General features: G+C 37.3%; 1 protein-coding gene across 9 annotated transcripts in view; it reads right to left on the reverse strand.

Annotated features, from left to right (window-relative positions):
* Positions 1–21,097, reverse strand: part of LRCH3 (leucine rich repeats and calponin homology domain containing 3) — a 118,503-nt gene that overhangs the window by 35,759 nt on the left and 61,647 nt on the right. For all 9 annotated transcript variants that reach the window (XM_059162965.1, XM_059162968.1, XM_059162962.1 and 6 more), the window contains exons 7-10: positions 14,129–14,222; positions 13,037–13,157; positions 7,933–8,081; positions 4,112–4,188 (exon numbers count right to left, since the gene is read on the reverse strand). In XM_059162965.1, the coding sequence (XP_059018948.1) occupies positions 4,112–4,188; positions 7,933–8,081; positions 13,037–13,157; positions 14,129–14,222 (441 nt within the window). The remainder of the gene's footprint in view (positions 1–4,111; positions 4,189–7,932; positions 8,082–13,036; positions 13,158–14,128; positions 14,223–21,097) is intronic.

The raw sequence follows: 21,097 nt of genomic DNA on the forward strand, positions 1-21,097 counted from the left end.
GGCTCGTCACAACTTGGCTGCTCCAAGGAGCAACCTTAGAGCCAACGCTGGCACCAACCTTGGTGCCACCATGCTACTTCATGCCATATGGCCTTTTCATCTATGAATATGGTTCTCAATAGGATTGTCACAAAATTTCAGATAATTTTTTTGTTGCACAAGATTGTTCTGCACATTATAGGCAGTTTAGCCTTAATGCCTGCCAGTAACACCTATAATCATTAGGGCAACTAATTCCCAAATCAAATAAATACATTTCAAATATCCACTAAGAGTGGTGCTAGAACCTATTGAGAAACACTGGCCTACATTATACTTCCCTAAATTTAAAAAAAGGTAATACGTAAAAAAGTAAAACTTAAGCCATACTCTTGTTCTCTTTCTCTTCACATTTCTTTTCTTATATTGGTTCCACATCTTTGAAGTATTCACAAAATTCTTTTTTTTTTTAATTTCCAGACATTAAAAAATAAGTTTAAAAAAATCTGTTTTTTTTGTTTTTTAAATATTTTAGTTATTTGACAGAAAGAGAGAGCACGAGCAGGCAGAGCAGCAGGCAAAGGGAAAGGGAGAAGCATGCACGCTCTCCACTGAGCAGGGAGCCCAATGCAGGGCTCGATCCCAGGACCCTGGCTGGGATCATGACCCGAGCCAAAGGCAGCTGCCTAACTGACTGAGACACCTAGGCGCCCCTAAAAAAACCTTGAGTTTAAGGCATACAACATGATAGTTTGATTTACATATGTTATGTATGTCATATGACCTCAAGAGTATAGCCACATTTCTTACCTTTACTAAAATAATTAAAATACCACCCCCTAGGGGTGCCTCGGTGGCTTAGCTGTCAAGTGTCCACTTTTGGCTCGGGTCATGATCCCAGGGTCCTGGGATGAGCCCTGCATCAGGCTCCCTGCTCAGCAAGGGGACTGCTTCTACCTCTCCCACTCCCCCTGCTTGTGAGGTGAACGGGATAACCACTACACTACGGAACCCGGCCCCACTCCCCCTGCTTGTATTCCCTCTCTCGCTGTCTCTCTGTCAAGCAAATAAAATCTTTAAAAAAAAAACAAACCTAAAAAGCTTTGACGGAATACATCATAGTTTTTTTCTAAGGTATAGAACAAATTACTTAATAACTCCCATAGACAAGGTTTAAAATAACACCGAAGTTGGGGGAAAAAAAAACTTCCTTAATTTTTTTTTTTACTAATCCTTCCCAACATTTATCTTATTAGCACTCCCAGGCAGTACACTCTTAGTCAAAAATTTTCAAGAGAAGAGTAGGTTGGTAGGGTAAGATTTCTGGCTGAAATATAACCAATAAAGAATAAGACACAAGGGGCGCCTGGGTGGCTCAGTGGGTTAAAGGCTCGGGTCATGATCCCAGAGTGCTGGGATCGAGCCCCGCATCGGGCTCTCTGCTCGGCGGGGAGCCTGCTTCCTCCTCTCTCTCTGCCTCTCTGCCTACTTGTGATCTCTGTCTGTCAAATAAAATAAATTAAAAAAAAAAAAAAAAAAAAGAATGAGACACAAGTGAGTCCGGTACTGTGACTAGTCATGGGGTAATTGTTAAAATTATGGACTTTAGAATTAACTGTGACCTAGTTTGAATCCAGGATCTGTCACTTTTTAAATTTTTTAATGATTTTATTTATTCGAGAGAGAGCACAAGTGGGGAGAGGTGCAGAGAGAGAGAGGGAGAAGCAGGCTCCCCACTGAGCAGGGAGGCCGACATGGGGCTCAATCCCAGGACTCTGGGATCATGACCTGAGCCAAAGGCAGAGGCTAAACTGACTGAGCCACCCAGGCACCACCAGGGTCTGTCCCTTAATAGAGGGTGATATAAATGAATATAGATGGAAAACTACTAGGTCTGGAAGCACAGGCTCCAATAAGGGAAGATTCCCTCAGTGCTGGCAGAGCAAGAATTTCTAAGAAAGTCATAAATACAAGAACACTGGGTTAAGGTTAGATAGGCAGATTTTTGGCCCCTATGATTTCCACCCCCTGGTGTTACTCCAGTAAATGTGTTAAATGCCAAAAAGGACTTTGCAGATGAAATTAAGGTTCCTAACTGGTTGACCTTGAAGTGGAAAAATTATCCAGATGGGTCTAATGTAATCATGGGAACTCTTAAAAGCAGAAGGTGGGGGTAACTGGAAGGAGGTGGCCTAAGCTACAAACTTCAGCTATAAGATAAAGAAGTACTGGGGATGTAATGTACAACATGATGACTCTAGTTAGCATTGCTGTGTGATATACAGGAAAGTTGTTAAGAGAGTAAACCCTGAAAGTTCTTATCACATGGAGAAAGAAAATTTGTTATTGTATTTATATGAGATGATGGCTATTAAATAAACCTATCGTGATCACTTCATAACATATGTAAATCAAACTATCATGTTGTATGCCTTAAACTTATGCAGTGACTTATGTCAATTATTTTTCAATAAAACTGGGGAAAAAACAGAAGAAAGCAAGAGAGTTTGTGGGATGTGACAGAAAGGGAAATCAGAGACTGAAAATGTGAGAAGAGATTCAAAATGGCTTGCCATTGCTGACCTGAAGATGGAGGGAGCTAGGAACCAAGGAATGTGGGCAGACTCCAGAAGCTAAAAATGGAGTCTCAGCTGATAGTCAGCAAAGTAAGAGGGACCTCAGTGATATAACTATATGAAATTGAATTCTGCCAACAATATGCATGAGCCTGAAAGTGGATTCTCCCCCAGGATCTTCAGGTAAGAATCTAGGCCAGCCAGTGCCATGCCTTTATGAAACTCTAAGGAGAAAATGAAGGCAAACATTATAAACTGAAATATTATGTCTTAAGCCACTAAATATGTGGTAATTTGTTACATGAATATTAGAAAACTAATATATAAGGTAACTAAGGAAAAAAAAAAAAGCTGGCTTTTACCTTGGGAGTTTCTATTAAATTCTAGAAATCTTGAACTTTACTTATGATGGATGCAGGAGGTAAGAGGGACAGGAGATAAAGCATGGGACCTCCCAAAGTGGAAAAACACAATAGCAAACCCCACTCAATATAAGGATTCAAGGCAACTAAAAAGCCATTCTGAGATAAATTTCAAAGATATGAAATTCAAGTAAATCCCCAAGAACTAACCGAGAAGACTAAAGAAGGCCAATTAAGAGATTTTTCTTTCACTCTTCTCCCCACATGTTCTTTACTCATCTATATCTCAGTTTCCTAAACAACGTTAATATCCCATCAAGTGAAGATCTATGAATGACACTTTCTACAGAGGAAATTTACTGTTGTTTAAGAACAAGTTTATCAAGTCTAATGCTTTAAGACTTCATAAAAAGAGAGAGGAAGCAAAGACCCAAAGGCTGTGAATTTTTCAACTACTGCGATATAGTGTATGCAAGAAACGTTTGGAATTCAAGAATAAGCAGCAGTGCTCTAATTGGTCAAGTTAATTTCAGAAATATTCTGTGAGGTACTAAGTGTAGTGAGAAGATTGTATCAATTGAGATAGGAAGGAGGAAACATACTGATGTCTCTGGCTGGCTCCCCGTTTCTAGTCAAAAGTTTAAGCAAAAAATGAAAAATAAAAAATTCAGGACTCCTGGGATGCTTGGGTGGCTCAGTTGGTTAAGCGGCTGCCTTTGGCTCAGGTCATAACTGGGATTGAGTCCCACATCAGGCTCCTTGCTCAGCGGGGAGCCTGCTTCTCCCTCTGCCTCCCATTCTGTCTGCCTGTGCTCACTCTCTCTCTCTGACAAATAAATAAAATCTTTAAGAGAAAAAAAAATTTTTCAGGACTCCTGCAACTCATTTAGTCTTCTTTATGCATAAATTCAGACATATCACCATAAAATCTCACTGCCATTAAGTACCTTCAAATCACATAATTATACACGTAATGATTTAGGCAACCTGAATTTAGAATCGATAAATCGATTTTACTTCTTGTTCTATTACATGAGCACAAAGCACTCTTTCACTCAGCTCTACAAACACGGTATCTAAAACAGAGTCTAAATGTCTTCAACATACATACGTCTGCACAAAACCATAACCATTTCAATGCTCTTACTAATGAGTTTTAAAGTTTGAAACAAATGAGAATTGGTTTTTTCAAACCTGTTTTGATGTGAATATCTTCTCATGTCCTCTGTTTTTTGAAACTCCCTCAGAGGTACTGGCTTTATGGGTGACCCCTAGGCCAAAAAAGCAGAAATAAATGAATTTAACAGACGTATTTAAAACATTGTCGCTGCATAATCCACATCTGACTTGGCATTTAGGGATCTACAGATTACACTAAAAAATATTTTAACAAAATTTTCAAATGTGAATTTTTTTTTTAAATGTGAAATTTTTATGTTTAAAATATTCATTATAGGCTATGTTACTGCTTTGGTAAACAAAACACTATTCATAATCTCAAAATACTCTTTAAAAAAGATTTCCTTCTCACTCTATTATATAAATTACACTGACCATACAGTAATATCTACTATATGCTAAGATGCTAGAGCTTGGAGAGGATCTTAGGGGTCATCTAGTACAAACTTCCATCCAGACAGGAATTCCCACCTGCCCTTCCCTGACTTGTGCTCGACCTCACTTGTGTATTTCTAGTAATAAGGAGATCACTGGATAGATTATATTAAAAAAAAAAAAAAAAAAAAAAAAAGATTTATCTGAGAGAGCACAAACCAGGGTGGACAGAGAAGAAGCAGATGTCCTGCTGAGTAGGGAGCCCGACATGGGGCTCGATCCCAGGACTCTGAGATTATGAAGTGAGCCAAGGGCAGACACTTAACTGATTGAACCACCCAGGCACTCCGGGCAGATTACATTTCTTTACTTATTTATTTATTTACATTTCTTTACATATCATCACAAATTGTTACTTATGTTAGTCATACAAATAGCCCTGGGGATATTGGTGGAATATTAAGATGCAGCAAAAAGTAATTTCTATTTATGGTAAAATAGGGTGTTAACCAAAAGAAGAATATTGACAATTTAATTTATTTATAAAGAATTAAGGTCATTTCAAAAAGACATGACTGAGGAAAACTGAACTGTCCTCAGTGATATGGACCACATATTGAGAAATAAAATTACAAAGAGGCTTATAGGTAATCACAGCATTTATTTTGTCAAATAAGAATGGATAGAAACAATAAAATCTGATTTCAACACCAAAAATAAACATTAAAATGGGTATTCTTTAAGGGCAAGAAAACAACTTATCCAAAAAAGTATCTAAAAAAAATCAAATGTAAGGGATGCCTGGATTGTTCAGTCAGTTAAACATCTGCCTTCGGCTCAGGTCATGATCTCAAGGTCCTGGAATCGAGTTCCACATAAGGCTCCTTGCCAGCGGGGAGCCTGCTTCTCTTTCTGCCTGCCATGTCCCCTGCTTATTCTCTCTGACAAATAAATAAATAAAATCTTAAAAAACAAAAAATAAAAATCAAATGTAAAACTATTTAGAGTTGATCTCCAAGAAATCTAGGTAATCATACAGAACTAGAAAATCTTCTTTGGTGAGCCCTGCAAAGGGCTAAAGAAAACTGTTTTAAAGTCAGGCATTAGGATCATATAAAATGAGATATAATGAGAGAACTCTGATCAAACAATAATTACTCTAATGTAAGTGAATATGCCTTCTTAAATAAACAAAAATCTCTCCTAGTATGTTAACATCAGTGACTCAACACACTGGTTTTACATACTGCCATTATCTAAAATTACTGCAAGAGGTACATGAAATTTTCATGACGAATGTGACATTGGCTTAATTTTAAAAGTAAATGTAATACTGGGCCTCCTGGGTGGCTTAGTTGGTTAAGCAACTGCCTTCAGCTTGGGTCATGATCCTGGAGTCCCAGGATCGAGTCCCATAATGGGAATACCTGCTCAGTGGGGAGTCTGCTTCTTTCTCTGACCCTCCCCCCTACATGCTCTAATAAATAAATAAAATCTTTTTTTAAAAAAAAGTAAATGTGCCCTATAAACATGTTATACCCTATTTCATCATAATACCTCTAAGTATGAGAAGTACTGTAACAGAATTACATTAATAGCAGAGTGTTTAAAATCTCAAATAGATCCTTTTTTGTAGCAACCCATTCTTAGATAGTAATCAAGAATGTAACACTTTAGGGGTGCCTGGGTGGCTCAGTCATTAAGCACCTGCCTTTGGCTCAGGTCATGATCCCAGGGTCCTGGGATTGAGCCCCACATTCGGCTCCCTGCTCGGGGGAAGCCTGCTTCTCCCTCCCTCTCTCCCCTGCCTTGTGTTCCCCTCTTGCTGTCTCTCTCTGTGTCAAATAAATATATAAAATCTTAAAAAAACAACAAACAACAACAAAAAAACACTTTAGGTGGTTGTTAAACTATCTAAAATAATGTACCTGGGTGGCTCAGTGGGTTAAGTCTCTGCCTTCTGCTCAGGTCATGATCTCAGGGTCCTGGGATCAAGGCCTGCATCAGGCTCTCTGCTCAGCAGGGAGCCTGCCCACCCCCCCACTCTCTGCCTGCCTCTGCCTATTTGTGATCTCTGTCAAATAAAATCTTAAAAAATAATAATAAATAAATAATACTGCTTCATCACATTTTTATAGATGCCAAATTTTAGAAAACCTTATGACACAGAAGTCATAAAGAGAGTTATGACCGATAATCATAAAGACTACCACACAAATATAGCTGGAATTAAAAAAAATATATTATAAAACAGCAAAAACAATGGATTAAAAAAAAGATACAATTTTTCAGTAGTAGTATAACAGGAATTTTTATATTTAGTAGAAAACCTCATCTATACATAAAAAAATAACTACCCATAAAATAATCAAAGAGAAAGACCACAAGGAAAAATAACTCCCTTTAAGATTACAATGTGCATTGTTAATCTTCATTTTTTGGCAAAGTAGTCACCCTTTGTTCTAGTAAGAATGTTCATATCCTGAGTCACATGTAGTTTCATTAATTTCCTGGTACACTATTGCTGGGCTGCAGGACTTCGATTTAAATATCTTTATCCAACTTTAAATATAAGAGTGTCTTCTGAACACCAACAAAAAATACTGTTCAAAAGTCTTCAAACAGGGAAACTGAAGGATTTTTTTTTTTTTAAAGAATGATAATATCGTTCCACAACACATCCCACTTGAGTGATTATCCTCTATTTCTAAAAGGCTAAATACATCACTCTCTAAAAAGGCCCCAAGTGTTTCTCAAATAACCCCTGCTCAGAGCTTGGGACCAACTCCAGACATTAACATCACACACACTGAAGTGGAGCCGTTTCATTATGCTGACTAGATACGCTGAAGAATGCAATTTCCACTGGAGCCCCTTGGGGGATTGGCAGCGATTCTACTGTGGGCTGAATGCTCATTTGTTTTCTAAGGCAACTCAATGCTTCACTATAAGAGATACCCAAGAACTATAATGGCAAACAATTTATATTCTGTGTGACTTAGCATAAAAGATCCAATATAATTAAGTGCATTATAGAAATTCTATGGTTAAGTTTGTATGTTGTTCCAAAGTCTGCAGTTTAGTTTGATCCTTGTAATTACTAATGAAGCTATGATGTACCAGTTGGTAACAATAAAAAAGCAGTAAGAACAAGATGAATGAAAAGCATTACATTCATTTGCATTTTCTTCAAGGGTATAGAATACTCTTAGGACTCCTCTTATTCCTTCTCCAAGTTCTGAAATCTGTTTTTTTATTTGAAAAATAAAGTTAAACCCTATTAAGTAGGGTGACTTTTTACAATAAATCTGAAAAATTCAGTCATGAAATTGGGACTGAACTTTATAAAACAAATAATTGGGCCTAAACCAATAAATCACTAATATGACAGAAATTTATACCATCATGAACTATTTTTACTAGGGGACAGCAACATATTTAGGCTTAAAAGTGTGTACTACCTCATGAGAGATTCGCCGTTGTTCAATGTACGCCATAAACTGGGAACTGAGGCTGTCTGGTTCCAGGCCCTTGGGCTGTCTGATCTCATCCTCTTCCTCCTCTGCAGTACAGCTATCGATGTAGTCGATCTGGTCCAGATCATGGTCCACTGTCCATTACACACAAACACACACCAGAAAAGAATAGTCAAATTCAACAGCCAGTAAACACATTCAGTTGCATCCTTTTCCCTAATATTTTCTATTCTGAAAGTGGGAGGAGTGAGAAGAAGTGTAAATTAGGTAAGCCTTTCTTTTTAAGTCCATGGCCACTCACAAAAATAAGTTCTAGAAAAATCTTAGTCCTAATTCACTAAAGAATGCAGTAATTGATACTAATTATGGAATTATAGACCTCTAATATTTCTTTTTTCTTTGGAAAGCTCTTTACTGTTTTAAACCAGACAGTTTGAGTTTGTGAGACAAAGAGAGGAAGAATAATTTTTAAACACTGGGGGGTACATATTCTTTTAAATTGCCCCCTTCCCCCCATTTTAGTTTAAGGGCTTAATTCTACCCTTCAAGGAACTGGGAGGCAGGAAACCTAACACAGTCAAGTCAAAATGAAAGAGAAAGGACAGGAGGAAAGTGGACTCAGAAATAAAGAAACAGCTGTTGACCACTGTTTCTCTTCCTGTAACTGTTGTCCATACTTAGAACAATGATTTTCTTTCTTTTTTTTTTTTTTTTAATTAAAGATTTTTATTTATTTATTTGACAGAGAGAGATCACAAGTAGGCAGAGAGGCAGGCAGAGAGAGAGAGGAGGAAGCAGGCTTCCTGCTGAGCAGAGAGCCCGATGCGGGACTCGATCCCAGGACCCCGAGATCATGACCTGAGCCGAAGGCAGCGGCTTAACCCACTGAGCCACCCAGGCGCCCAGAACAATGATTTTCTTATTTAAAAATTTATTTTCTAGAGGTCAGCAGTGTAGATATTTTGTAGCAGTTTGGAGACAGAGGGAATCATTTGAGAATTTTTGCTTCTCAAAATGCTTTGGGGTAAAAGGCCTATGAGTAAGATATAGCCATCTCATTATTCTAATATGTTTGGGAGTTTTCTATTATGTTTAAAAAGTAACATTTTTCTTTTTTAAGATTTTAATTTTAAGCAATCTCCATACTCAACCTGGGGCTCAAACACACAATCCTAAGATCAAGAGTTGCATGCTCCATCAACTGTGCCAGCCAGGAGCTCCCAAGAGTAACTATATTTAAAAGCTGGCTAAAATGGCATAGTAGGGGCAAAAACCTTGCTACTAAGCTTTCTAAGGTTTCTCCAGAGACTAAACCCCAACCATTATTGTATGGTGTTCTATAGACTACTTATAAGTGACAGTTGCTGGGAATAAAGAACTCAGAGAAGTCTATTTTTCTGTTTTCAGATTCAATTATTTCTTTCCTCTTTAAAACAAGTTTTTATTTATTTGAGAGGGAGAGAGAGAAAAAGCAGGGGGAGGAGCAGAGGGAAAAGGAGAGAGAGACTCTCAAGCAGATTCCTCATTTGAGAATGCAGACCAAATGAGGCTCAATCTCACAACCCTAAGATCATGACCTCAGCTGAAATCAAGAGTCGGACACCTAACCATCTAAGGCACCCAGGACCCTCAGATTTACTTATTTCTAAAAATTTCTATATTGGCCATTAATAAAAAAAAAAAAGGAATTTTGAGTTACCAGAGTTAATAATAACAGGTAAAAGGACACAAAGGTTATAAATCTATAACCACATTAGAAACCAGGTACATAAATCCATCTTTTTCAATGAGCTACAATTTGTGTGACTAAATAATTAATGGTTCATTTTATGACTACTTCTCAAGAAAGCAACATCACCTTTACACAATATCTAGATCAGTACAGTCCAAGAGAAACAGAATGCAAGCCATAAAAGTGAACCATATAAGTAATAAAAATTATCTAGTAGCCACATTAAAAAAAGTCAAAAGAAAATGTGACACTAATTTTAATAATAGATTTTACTTTGCCTAATATATCTAAAATAGTGTCATTATAGCATGTAAGTAATATAAAGTATTACTGATATTATACATTCTCCCCCCCCCATGTAAATTCTTCAAAACTCAATGTGTATTTTACAGTTATAGTACATCTTAATTTAGAAAGGCCTCATTTCAGGGGCACCTGGCTGGCTTAGTAAGAAGAACAAGTAACTCTTTATCTCAGGGTTGTGAGTTCAAGCCCCAGGTCAGGTGTGAAGATTACTTCAATAAAGAAAAGTAAAAAAAAAGTTAGAAAGGCCTCATGTCAAATGCTCAATAACCACATGTTTCTAGTGGCTGCCATACTAGACAGCACTGATCAGAACAAAAGTATTTTAAGTCTGAAACTAAGAAGGAAGATATCTCATATGAAAACAAGATTAAAAAGAAAACCACTGGGGCGCCTGGGTGGCTCAGTGGGTTGGGCCGCTGCCATCGGCTCAGGTCATGATCTCAGGGTCCTGGGATCGAGTCCCGCATCGGGCTCTCTGCTCAGCGGGGAGCCTGCTTCCTCCTCTCTCTTTGCCTGCCTCTCTGCCTACTTGTGATCTCTCTCTGTCAGATAAATAACTAAAATCTTTAAAAAAAAAAAAAGAAAAGAAAACCACTAAAATGTGAATGGAATGGTAAGTAACAGGAGTACAGAATATAAAATGATAAAGAAAAAAAAGAGAGCAAGTCACTTAATTGAAATCATCATTCAAGGATGAAAGCTCTTAAGAAGACATCCAGGTGGCCAACAGACACATGAAAAATGCTCATCATCAGGGAAATTCATATCAAAAATACAATGAGATAGCACCTCATACCTATCAGAATGGCTAAAATCAACAACACAAGAAACAACAGGTGTTGGCAAGGATGTGGAGAATATGAACTCTTATGCACGACTGGTTAGAATGCAAACTGGTATAGTCACTGTGGAAAACAGTATGGTGGTTCCTCAAAAAGTTAAAAATAGAACTATCTTATTATTCCACAATCCCACTACTAGGTATTTACCCAAAGAGTACAAAAACACTAAGTCAAAGGGACACATGCACCCCATGTTTTTGCAGCATTGTTTACAATGGCCACATTAAGGAAGCAGCTAGGTGTCCACCAACAGATGAATGGATAAAGAAGATGTGGTGTGTGTGTGTGTCTGCTGAGCAGAGAGCCTGATGTGGGGCTCAATTTCAGGACCCCAAGATCATGACCCGAGCTGAAGGCAGATGCTTAACCAACTGAGCCACCCAGGCCCAAGAAAAAGACGTAACTACAGAGAATAAAGTGATGGTTACCAGAGGGGGAAGTTGGATGGAAGATGGGTTAAATAGGTGATGGGAGTTAAAGGAATGCACTTGTGATGAGTACAGGGTGGCTCAGTGGGTTAAGCCTCGCCTTTGGCTCAGGCCATGATCTCGAGGTCCTGGGATCAAGCCCCGAATAGCGCTGTCTGCTCGGCAGGGAGCCTGCTTCCTCCTCTCTCTCTGCCTGCTGCTCTGCCTACTTGTGATTTGTCAAATAAATATTTTTAAAAAGAATTTTTTAATTTAAATTACACATTTTTATTCATTTTTTTATTTTTTAAAGATTTTATTTATTTGACACACAGAGAGACAGAGAGAGGGGAACACAAGCCAGGGGAGAGGGAGAGGGAGAAGCAGGCTTCCCCCTGAGCAGGAAGCCCAACGTGGGGCTCAATCCCAGGACACTGGGATCATGACCTGAGCCAAAGGCAGACACTTAATGACTCAGCCACCCAGGTCCCTAAATTACATGATTTTGATATTTAAAAATATCAAAATAAATAAAACTTAGATTCAGATGCTGTTGAAGAATATAATCCAAGATGAATGAAAAGGTGAATATTAAGAAATGCACTGAATTCCTGGAAGTGGTCAAAGAATGACCAAAGGGAGAATCTTAAAAAGGGAGAATAGTGGGGCGCCTGGGTGGCTCAGTGGGTTAAAGCCTCTGCCTTCAGTTCAGGTCATGATCCCAGGGTCCTGGGATCGAGCCCCACATTGGGCTCTCTGGCAGAGAGCCTGCTTCCCCCTCTCTCTCTGCCTGCCTCTCTGCCTACTTGTGATCTGTCAATATATAAATAAATAAAATCTTAAAAAAAAAAAAAAAAAAAGGAGAATAGTACTTTAAAAGAGAATCACGATGAAATCAGGATTAACAAAGATCTATTCCAGGTAAATAGTCTTTAATGAAGTTTCCTTCCAAAATAAAAATAAGTGAGAAACACTGTATTTTTTTTTTTAAGATTTTGTTTATTGGGACGCCTGGGTGGCTCAGTTGGTTAAGCAGCTGCCTTCGGCTCAGGTCATGATCCCAGCGTCCTGGGATCGAGTCCCACATCGGGCTCCTTGCTCCGCAGGGAGCCTGCTTCTCCCTCTGACTCTGCCTTCCACTCTGTCTGCCTGTGCTCGCTCTCACTCTCTCTCTCTCTGACAAATAAATAAATAAAATCTTTAAAAAAAAAAAAAAAAAAAAAAAGATTTTGTTTATTTATTTGACAGAGAGAGAGAAATCACAAGTTGGCATAGACGCAGGCAGAGAGGGGGGAAGCAGGTTCCCTGCCAAGCAGAGAGCCCAATGTGGGGCTCGATCCCAGGATCCTGAGATCATGACCTGAGCTGAAGGCAGAGGCTTAACCCACTGAGCCAACCAGGCGCAAGAAATACTGTATTTTAACTGCAAGCCTGAAAACTTAGAGAAATTAAAATTTAATACCAATGGAAAACAACTTTTTCCCAATCATATGAGGAAGTCTTTAAAAGAAGAGCTGCAGGGGCACCTAGGTGGCTTAGTCACTTAAGCGCCTGCTTTCGGCTCATGTCATGATCTTGGGGTCCTGGGATTGAGCCCCACGTTGGGCTCCCTTCTCAGTGGGGAATCTGCTTCTCCTCCCTCAGCTCCTCCCCCTGCTCGTGCTCTCTCTCAAGTAAATAAATAAAATTAAGTAAGAGCTGGAGAAGCTACAGATATACAAACAAAAGAAATGAATGTGAAAATGATCACTTAAAAACACCAGTGACTGTAAAGACTGGCTGTGGTCAGGAGTTCCACTCACCTCCACCATTTGTTACTATTAAACTGCTCCGAGTCTCCTGGTACTGGCTTTCTCTTCGCAGTCTTTGTTCCTTAGTTATTTCTGCTACTCGAAGAGGCAGATCTGAAAATTCATCTGTAGGCTTAAAAAAAAAAAAGTGGTACTGTTTAAAAACATCATTTCAAACTTTAGACAACACAGTACTGAAAGCATGGATATGAATTTATACTTAAGAAGAAATAGCAAAAAACTCCTGGAAATGAATAGTACAGTAGTAACACTGTCTCAACAATGTGAGTGTACTTATGTCACTGATATGTACACTTAAGAATAAAATGGTATATTTTATGTTATGTATATTTATTTTACGTAATTTAAAAAAAGTGATGGAGGGTTATACATCACTTTACAAATAAACATGAATTTAAACTATCTACATATATGTATCTGCATGGATACAGATATGATTATGAACACATCTCCTGGTACATACACAAGCAATTCCAAATTACAAATGGGCTGTGGTCTGAAGTTCATTTGCTTTGGAATGAATGAAATAATGCTACAAATGGGAGGTTATCAGTCTTGCTAATAAAAGCTTATTTCATCATTTAACCCAACTGAGAGCAAAAAAAGATAGAAAGCATAACAATAACTAAACACAAGAGAAAAAAGATATAATTAATTAGGACAATTATTTATCTTGATCATGTTAAAAGTCTTCACCAAGGTTCCTGTCCTACTACCCATCAGCCTATAGTCCTATCCTGTCACCTTGCAGCACCCCCTTCTGCAACCTCTGCTCAAGGTCACCCAGCTCTACAAACTTAAGGCTTCAGTTATAATTGGCTCAATTCCCATTTGGCTTTCTAGGATATTAAACTATTTATACAAGACAGTAAGGTAACAAACATGTAAAACGCATGGTAAAAAGATGGCAAAGAAACAGAGCATCATTTCTGGATGGCAGTACTCTGTGGTTTTACATCTTCCTTGGGTTTTCCATATTTTATGTAATGAGAAACTGAATCCAATTAAGATACTTTTCATTTTCATCATTTTATTGTCTCTTAATCAGGTGTTACAACACGCAGAATAAAAGAAACAACTTACTTCATTCCCTGACCATCTCTTATCACCACTGTCCACACTATTGAAACCTGAATCAAGGGCTCCATAAGGGCGACCTGAGTACAGTTCTTCATGGCTGCCAAAGAGAGACTCTAGTTGTTACTGGGTAGTTTGAGGTTTTAAAATTAACATTTAAAATAAATTAAATGCAATTTTACTAATAAACATTACCATGGCATTTACTGATTTAATTCATTTAGAATTAAATGGGCATTCTTTTGACTTAATATTAAAAATTCCAAACTAAAATAAACAGTATAATGTATACCAGTATACTAATATAACAGCATTCATTCAGTTTTCAAAAATGTCAACAGGGCCATTCTTGTTTCATCTATGCTTCTAACCCATTTACCATGTCCCCCAATGCAGGGCTTGAGCTCACTGCCCTGAGACAGAGACCTGAGCTGAAATCAAGAGTCAGACACTTAACCAACTGACCACCCAAGTGCCCCCCTCAATTCCTTTTATTTATTTATTTTTTTAAGAGAGAGAGAATGAGGGGCGCCTGGGTGGCTCAGTGGGTTAAAGCCTCTGCCTTCGGCTCAGGTCATGATCCCGGGGTCCTGGGATCGAGCCCCACATCGGGCTCTCTGCTCAGCAGGGAGCCTGCTTCTTCCTCTCTCTCTGCCTGCCTCTCTGCCTACTTGTGATCTCTGCCTGTCAAATAAATAAATAAAATCTTAAAAAAAAAAAAAAAAAAAGAGAGAGAGAGAATGAGTGGGGAAGGGCAGAGGGAGGGAGGGAGAGAGGGAGAATTTTAAGCAGACTCCACACCCAGCATGGAATCTGACACAAGGCTCAATCTCATGACCCTGAGATTGTGACTTGAGCTGAAATCAAGAGTCAGACACTTAACTGACTAAACCACCTAGGCACCCCTCAATAGTGCTTTTTAAAGATAAAATTCATATCCACTGAAATGTATACACCTTAGCTACATACTTGATAAATTAATTCATCTTTGTAATATACACTTCTCTCATGATGTAGGACATTTCTACTTTGCTTGAAAATCCCCACACATCCCTTTTCACAGTCAGTTCCCCTCATCATGCTATAGTGTGCTCTTAAGAGATAACCATTCTTCTAATTTTTTCACATTAAATTAGGATGAAAGGCAAAGTAACAATCCCCAAAGATGTCTAAGATCTAACTCCTGGAACCTATAAATATGTTTCTTTACATGGCAAAGGGGAACTAAGGTTGAAAGTAAAAATAAGACTGCTAGTCAGTGATCTTAAAATAGGGCGATTATTCTAAATTATCTGAATGGACATAATGTAATCAAAAGGGTCCTTAAAAGTGGAAGAGGAAAATGATGGCTTGAAGATGACTTCTGGTTAAGAGACAAGGAATGTGGACAGCTTCTCTCTAGTAGCTGAAAAATGCAAGGAAATGTATCCTATAGTCAGAGCCTACAGAAAAGAACAAAGCTCTGCCAGCATCTTGATTTTAGCCCAATGAGACCAAGACTTAGACTTGTGACCTAACAAAACCATAAGATAATAAATTTGCGTTTAAAAATCTTAGTTTGTGGTAATTTGTTATGGCAGCAATGAAAAAGTAATACAATTAGTTTTGCTTATTCTGGAACTCAAAAAATAGAATCATATATAATTTTTTTCTAATCTGGCTGTTTTTGTTTAGCACTCTGTCAGTGAAATTCTTGATGGTTTTAATACCTTCAAGTAGAATGGATAAATTATTTAAGTGTAGGCATCACTTAAAAACAAAAACAAAAAAACCTCCCAATCTGCTTTTGAAAGTAGCTGTACCATTTTGCACTCACACCAGCAATGCATCTGAGTTCCAGCTGCCAACACTTGTGTTGTCAGTCTTTCATCTCAGCTCTTCTGGTGAGCGAAAAGTGTTATCTCACTGTTGTTTTAATTAGTATTTTTCTGATGACTGAAGATATTGAGGCTCATTTTGTGTGGGTGTTGGCCATTCATTTATCTTCTTTTTGTGAAAGGTCCATTCTTTTGCCCATTTCTAAATATACCAGTAATCTCAAAAATAGTCTGCTAAAAAGCCAGCCACAAAACACTACATAATGTTTGATTTCATTTATATGAAACTCTAAAAAAGTAAACCTGTACTGACTGAGAGCAGATCAGTAGCTGCCTGGGCTGAGTGAAGGGGAAAGGACTTATCTACTGTAAAGGGGCCCACAGATGATGGAAATGGTATCTGTCTTGTTGTGTTGGTAGTCTCATGACAGCATCATTTACCAAAATTCACTAACTGCACACTTAATAGATAAATGTTATGATTTGTACATTATATCTCAATAAAGCTGTTTAAAAATCTTCCAAATTCTTTTGTCAAAGGGGATGTCCCATTTTATAATTTTGCAAGCAGTGTATGAGAGCACTCATTGCTCCACACCCCCACTAAACATCTGGTGTTGTCAGTTTTTAGTCATTCTAGTAGGAGTGTAATAAAGTCTTGTGCCTTAATTTACATTTCGATGATGATTAATGATACTGAGCACTTTTCTGGGTGCTTATTAGTCATTTGTATATCTTTGTTAAATATCTAATCAAGTCTTTTGTCCAATTTTTAATTGGGTTGTTTGTCTTTTTAGCATTAAGTTGCAGAGACCCTTTATAGTTTGGATATAAGTCCTCTGTCATATGTATGTGTCATATACATATATTGCAAGATTATCTCCCAGTTTGTGGTTTGTGTACTCATTTTCTTAGTATTTTCTTTTCATGAGGATACACTTTTCATTTTGCTGAACTCTAATTTATCATTTTTTTTAATGGTTATTGCTTTCTGTATCCTCAGAAATCACTGCCTATCCCATGTCACAATGATATTCTTTTATACTTTCTTTGAAAAGTTTTATAGCTGTAGTTTTTGCTTATTCTTAAACATACTTTTAAAAGTTAGATGAATTAGAAATTTAAAACACAACAGGCTTATTTTTAAAAAATGGTCTATTAGCATTTTATTTTATAAGCATGGGGTTAAAAAAGCAACTTTCAAAAGTACAAATTTAAAATTATGTTCTTCTGGTACTGAATTTTGTATTCTGCATATTCTTACATAGTTCATGCATGTAACTTTAATTTTTTTAAAAGGAGGTTAACCATTTCTACTCACATGCCTTTATATAAATGAAAGCTTTATGTCAACTAAAAACAAAACAAAACAAACAAAAACCCTATGTGAACAAAAGACAGTCTTTGTAACATCACTTTACGGATAAAGATTCTATTTTTAATGTAGTAATTAATATATACATCTATTTGTCCAATGTACTAAATATGCTCTGATTATGAAGATGCAAAAATACAGGTACCTTCTGGTTATCTTCCTCATTTTTCTACCTTCCCCCATTGAGATAATTTAGCAAAAGAAAGTCTCTTAGCAGAATTCTAAAATTATTTTTCTAGCAGTGTCTGGATGGCTCAGTTGGAAGAACATGTGACTCTTGATCTCAGGGTCATGAGTCTGAGTCCCATGTTGGATGTAGAGATTACTTAAAAATAAACAAACAAAAATTTACTTTTCTAAAAGAAAGTAGTTAATTTCTCCCTACTTTTTACTTTGGAAAAATTCGTATCTATACAAGAGTTAGGAGAGCAATACAATGAATATCCATTTGCCCTTCATCTATATTTCCTAATTGTTAGTAGTGAAGTAAAATGTCTTATTTCTAGTGTCTATGTGATAGGTCTGCTTTTATGCTTATTTTAGAGTCCAGATCTTACACATAGGTACTATATATGTTTTATCACAGCAAAGGCAGGCCGAGGTACCCAATTTTAAAAGCTTTCTAATGAAATTATACATTAAGCCACACTTAAAATTCTGCAGCTGCGAAAAGATGTATGTATATTTCAAGGGCGCCTGGGTGGCTCAGTGGGTTAAAGCCTCTGCCTTCGGCTCAGGTCATGATCTCAGGGTCCTGGGATCGAGGCCTGCATCAGGCTCTCTACTCAGCAGGGAGCCTGCTTCCTCTTCTCTCTGCCTGCCTCTCTGCCTACTTGTGATCTCTGTCTGTCAAATAAATAAATAAAAATATTAAAAAAAAAAAAGATGTATGTATATTTCAAGATTTACTGAAAAGTATTTTAAAATATTATGTATTTCTTCAAGTAAAGGTTTTCCAGTTTCTAGAGGGCACTGTTCTATATAACAATTATTCTATCAAGTGGCTGACTGAGATAAGCCTAAATTTACTGCAGTATTTTTCAAGTGGGTAACATAAACAGAATTAATAGAATCTCTGCATTAGCTATCATTTCATTTATCTCCTTTATTTGTTACTTTTAGCTTCTCCACATACTCTTGTTCAGAGTTTAAACTGATAAGATTAAAATGGGATATGCAGGTTTACAAACCCCTGGATTTGCTCAGGGTTTTCTTGGTTTTAGAACTTGAAGTCCTGTGTCCCAGAAAAACCCTTAGTCACAAGCAAATCAGGACAGATGGTCACCCAATGAATAAATGTGGCCCTCAGGAAGCCTGGCAGAGTTCTGCCAGCCAGGCTCCAGCTATGCCCTATCTGAAAGTCCAAACTCCTTAATAAACTACCTAGCATAACATGGACTCAGATGTGTAAATGCCTTTTCTGTAGCAGGAACTTGCACTGCGAGTCAGTCAGTAGAGTACAGTGAGGAGCATAAAACATGGCTATTTTCATGGTTTAACAGATCTGGACCGATGACATGGCACCATCATTTACTAGCTTTGTGACGTCAATTAACTTGCTTAACTTCTCTCAACTTGTTTCCTCGTAAGTTAAAGGAACAAAAAAAAGATTAATAACACCTACCTCACGGATTTTCTATAAAGACTGAGAAAATACAGGCTACGGATTTCCACAAATACTATTACAAAGGACTAAATAAAACTCATTATTATTGTTTCTATAAAAAATGTACCCTAAAGAGAGCATTTGCTGTTACAACACGTCACTATATCTGCTTCATTGGGGTTTAGTTCACCAAACATTTACCAAATGTCACACAGTATTCTAGATGCTAAGAATACAAATATGAGTAAAGGATGATCATTGCTTTCACAAGCTCGAGCTTGCTGGAGAGAATTAATTCTGTTACTCAGATTGCAGAAGCAGGGCTTTTCTTACTAGTGGCTTAGTCTTTCCTCAGATTTGCTTCCCTGCCACACTACCGTACATGAATATATTTAGTCTGTAATATATAGCTAGTCAGCAAAAAAGCATAGGTCACTATAGATGACTACTGAAAAATACATATGCCACGGTGTAAAACTTAAAAGTTACCACAAAAGTGCAACTTGCTAAAGGAGTTAGAAACATATCTAGAAATAAATAAAACATTTGTGACCTTTATAAAATAAGGAAGACTGGTTGTACTTTATTTATTATGCAAAAGTAATTAGGAAGTTACATGTAAGAAATGAAAGAAAGTACCACCTAATTTGCACTGAACACCTCAAGAGCTACAGGATTAAGAAAAATTCTCTTTAGCCAAGACAGGACTCTTAGGACTAAACTGGTTCTAGATCACCATGGATAGCTAGAAACTATAATGCCTAATATTTACATAGGACTTTATGGTCAGCCAAGCATTTTCAGAAACAGGTCATTCAATCCTATAACTACTGTTAGGTTATAACTGGGGTAAATAAAGATCATGTTGAAGAAACTGAAATCCAGAGAGGTTAAATGAACTGCCCAATAGTAAAGACAGTCTCACTCCATGGTGGCATTTTGAATAAAGATACTGCTAACTGTAGTGCAATTTCATGAATCAGTATCTCAGTAAAAAAGACATGAAGGTACAATATACCATTTGCCACTGTATGAGGAGTTGAAGGAAATGTTTTATTTGTATTATATATAAAAATATTATCTAGGACATTTTGAAACAATTACAAATAATATAACATAACTCCAAAAAAATGGGAAATACAGAATACAGATTAATCTGGTAAGCATGGTGAGGTATTACTATAGGGACTGAAAGACATCAGATCTATAATTACTAATTCCTCTGGAGAGATACAACATGTTTATGCTATTTAGACTTTCCTTTTAGGATATACTTCTCCACGGATTCAAGCCTTCTTTTTGTCTTAGGAAATACACATGTCTCTTGCCAGGCTTTTTTGAGAAGTTTTATGTTTTTCAAGTATTGTGATGAGAATTTCTATATTAAAAAAAAATTAGGCCAAGACCAATTACTTCTCAAGACTAAGGAGAGTATGACAGAAAAAAAAACAGGCTCTGCAATTAGTACCACTGGCCTTAATCAAAGCTCATTATCCAAATACAGGGTAGGGCTTCCTCTTTAGTCTTTGGACATACCCTCACATACATGTCCCCAGTAATCTTCATGAAATGACTGACACTCAAATCTCAAAGGCCGCAGTAGCAGTTTCTGTTCCTACTCCCCTATTTCAGGAGAGGAAAACATTTTCTTAACAAAGATGATTAACTCCAAGGGGAAAAGTCAATTAGTGTAGATGTAAAATAAAAGCTACATTTTTTTTTAAAGATTTTATTTATTTATTTGACAGAGAGAGCAAGAGAGAGAAAGTACAAGCAAAGGAACAGCAGGCAGAGGGAGAAGCAGGGACCATGCTGAGCAAGGAGCCCAATGCAGGACCTGAGCTGAAGGCAGACCCTTAACCAACTGAGCCACCCAAGTGTCCCTATGTTTATTTGCTGTACATTTTTCAAGAGCAGAGGACTAGAACACATTTAATGAAAAATTTGAATAGAAAAAAACAAAATTTTTTCAACAAATAAGACAACAGTTCTATATTATAAGCCATTTACCAAGGTAAGAGGAAAAAGACTTGTAGAAAGGAAAGGATATAATGAATAGAGAAAATTTAAAAATTCTTGGCAATATAATGGTCTGGATCCCTTCTCCACTGTTGAAGTCCATTCTCCAGCAGAAGCCTAGAACTAGCACAGAGTATACCAGAGCTAATCCCTACCAT

Source organism: Mustela lutreola, chromosome 2 (assembly GCF_030435805.1).
Source record: "Mustela lutreola isolate mMusLut2 chromosome 2, mMusLut2.pri, whole genome shotgun sequence".
Taxonomy (NCBI): domain Eukaryota; kingdom Metazoa; phylum Chordata; class Mammalia; order Carnivora; family Mustelidae; genus Mustela; species Mustela lutreola.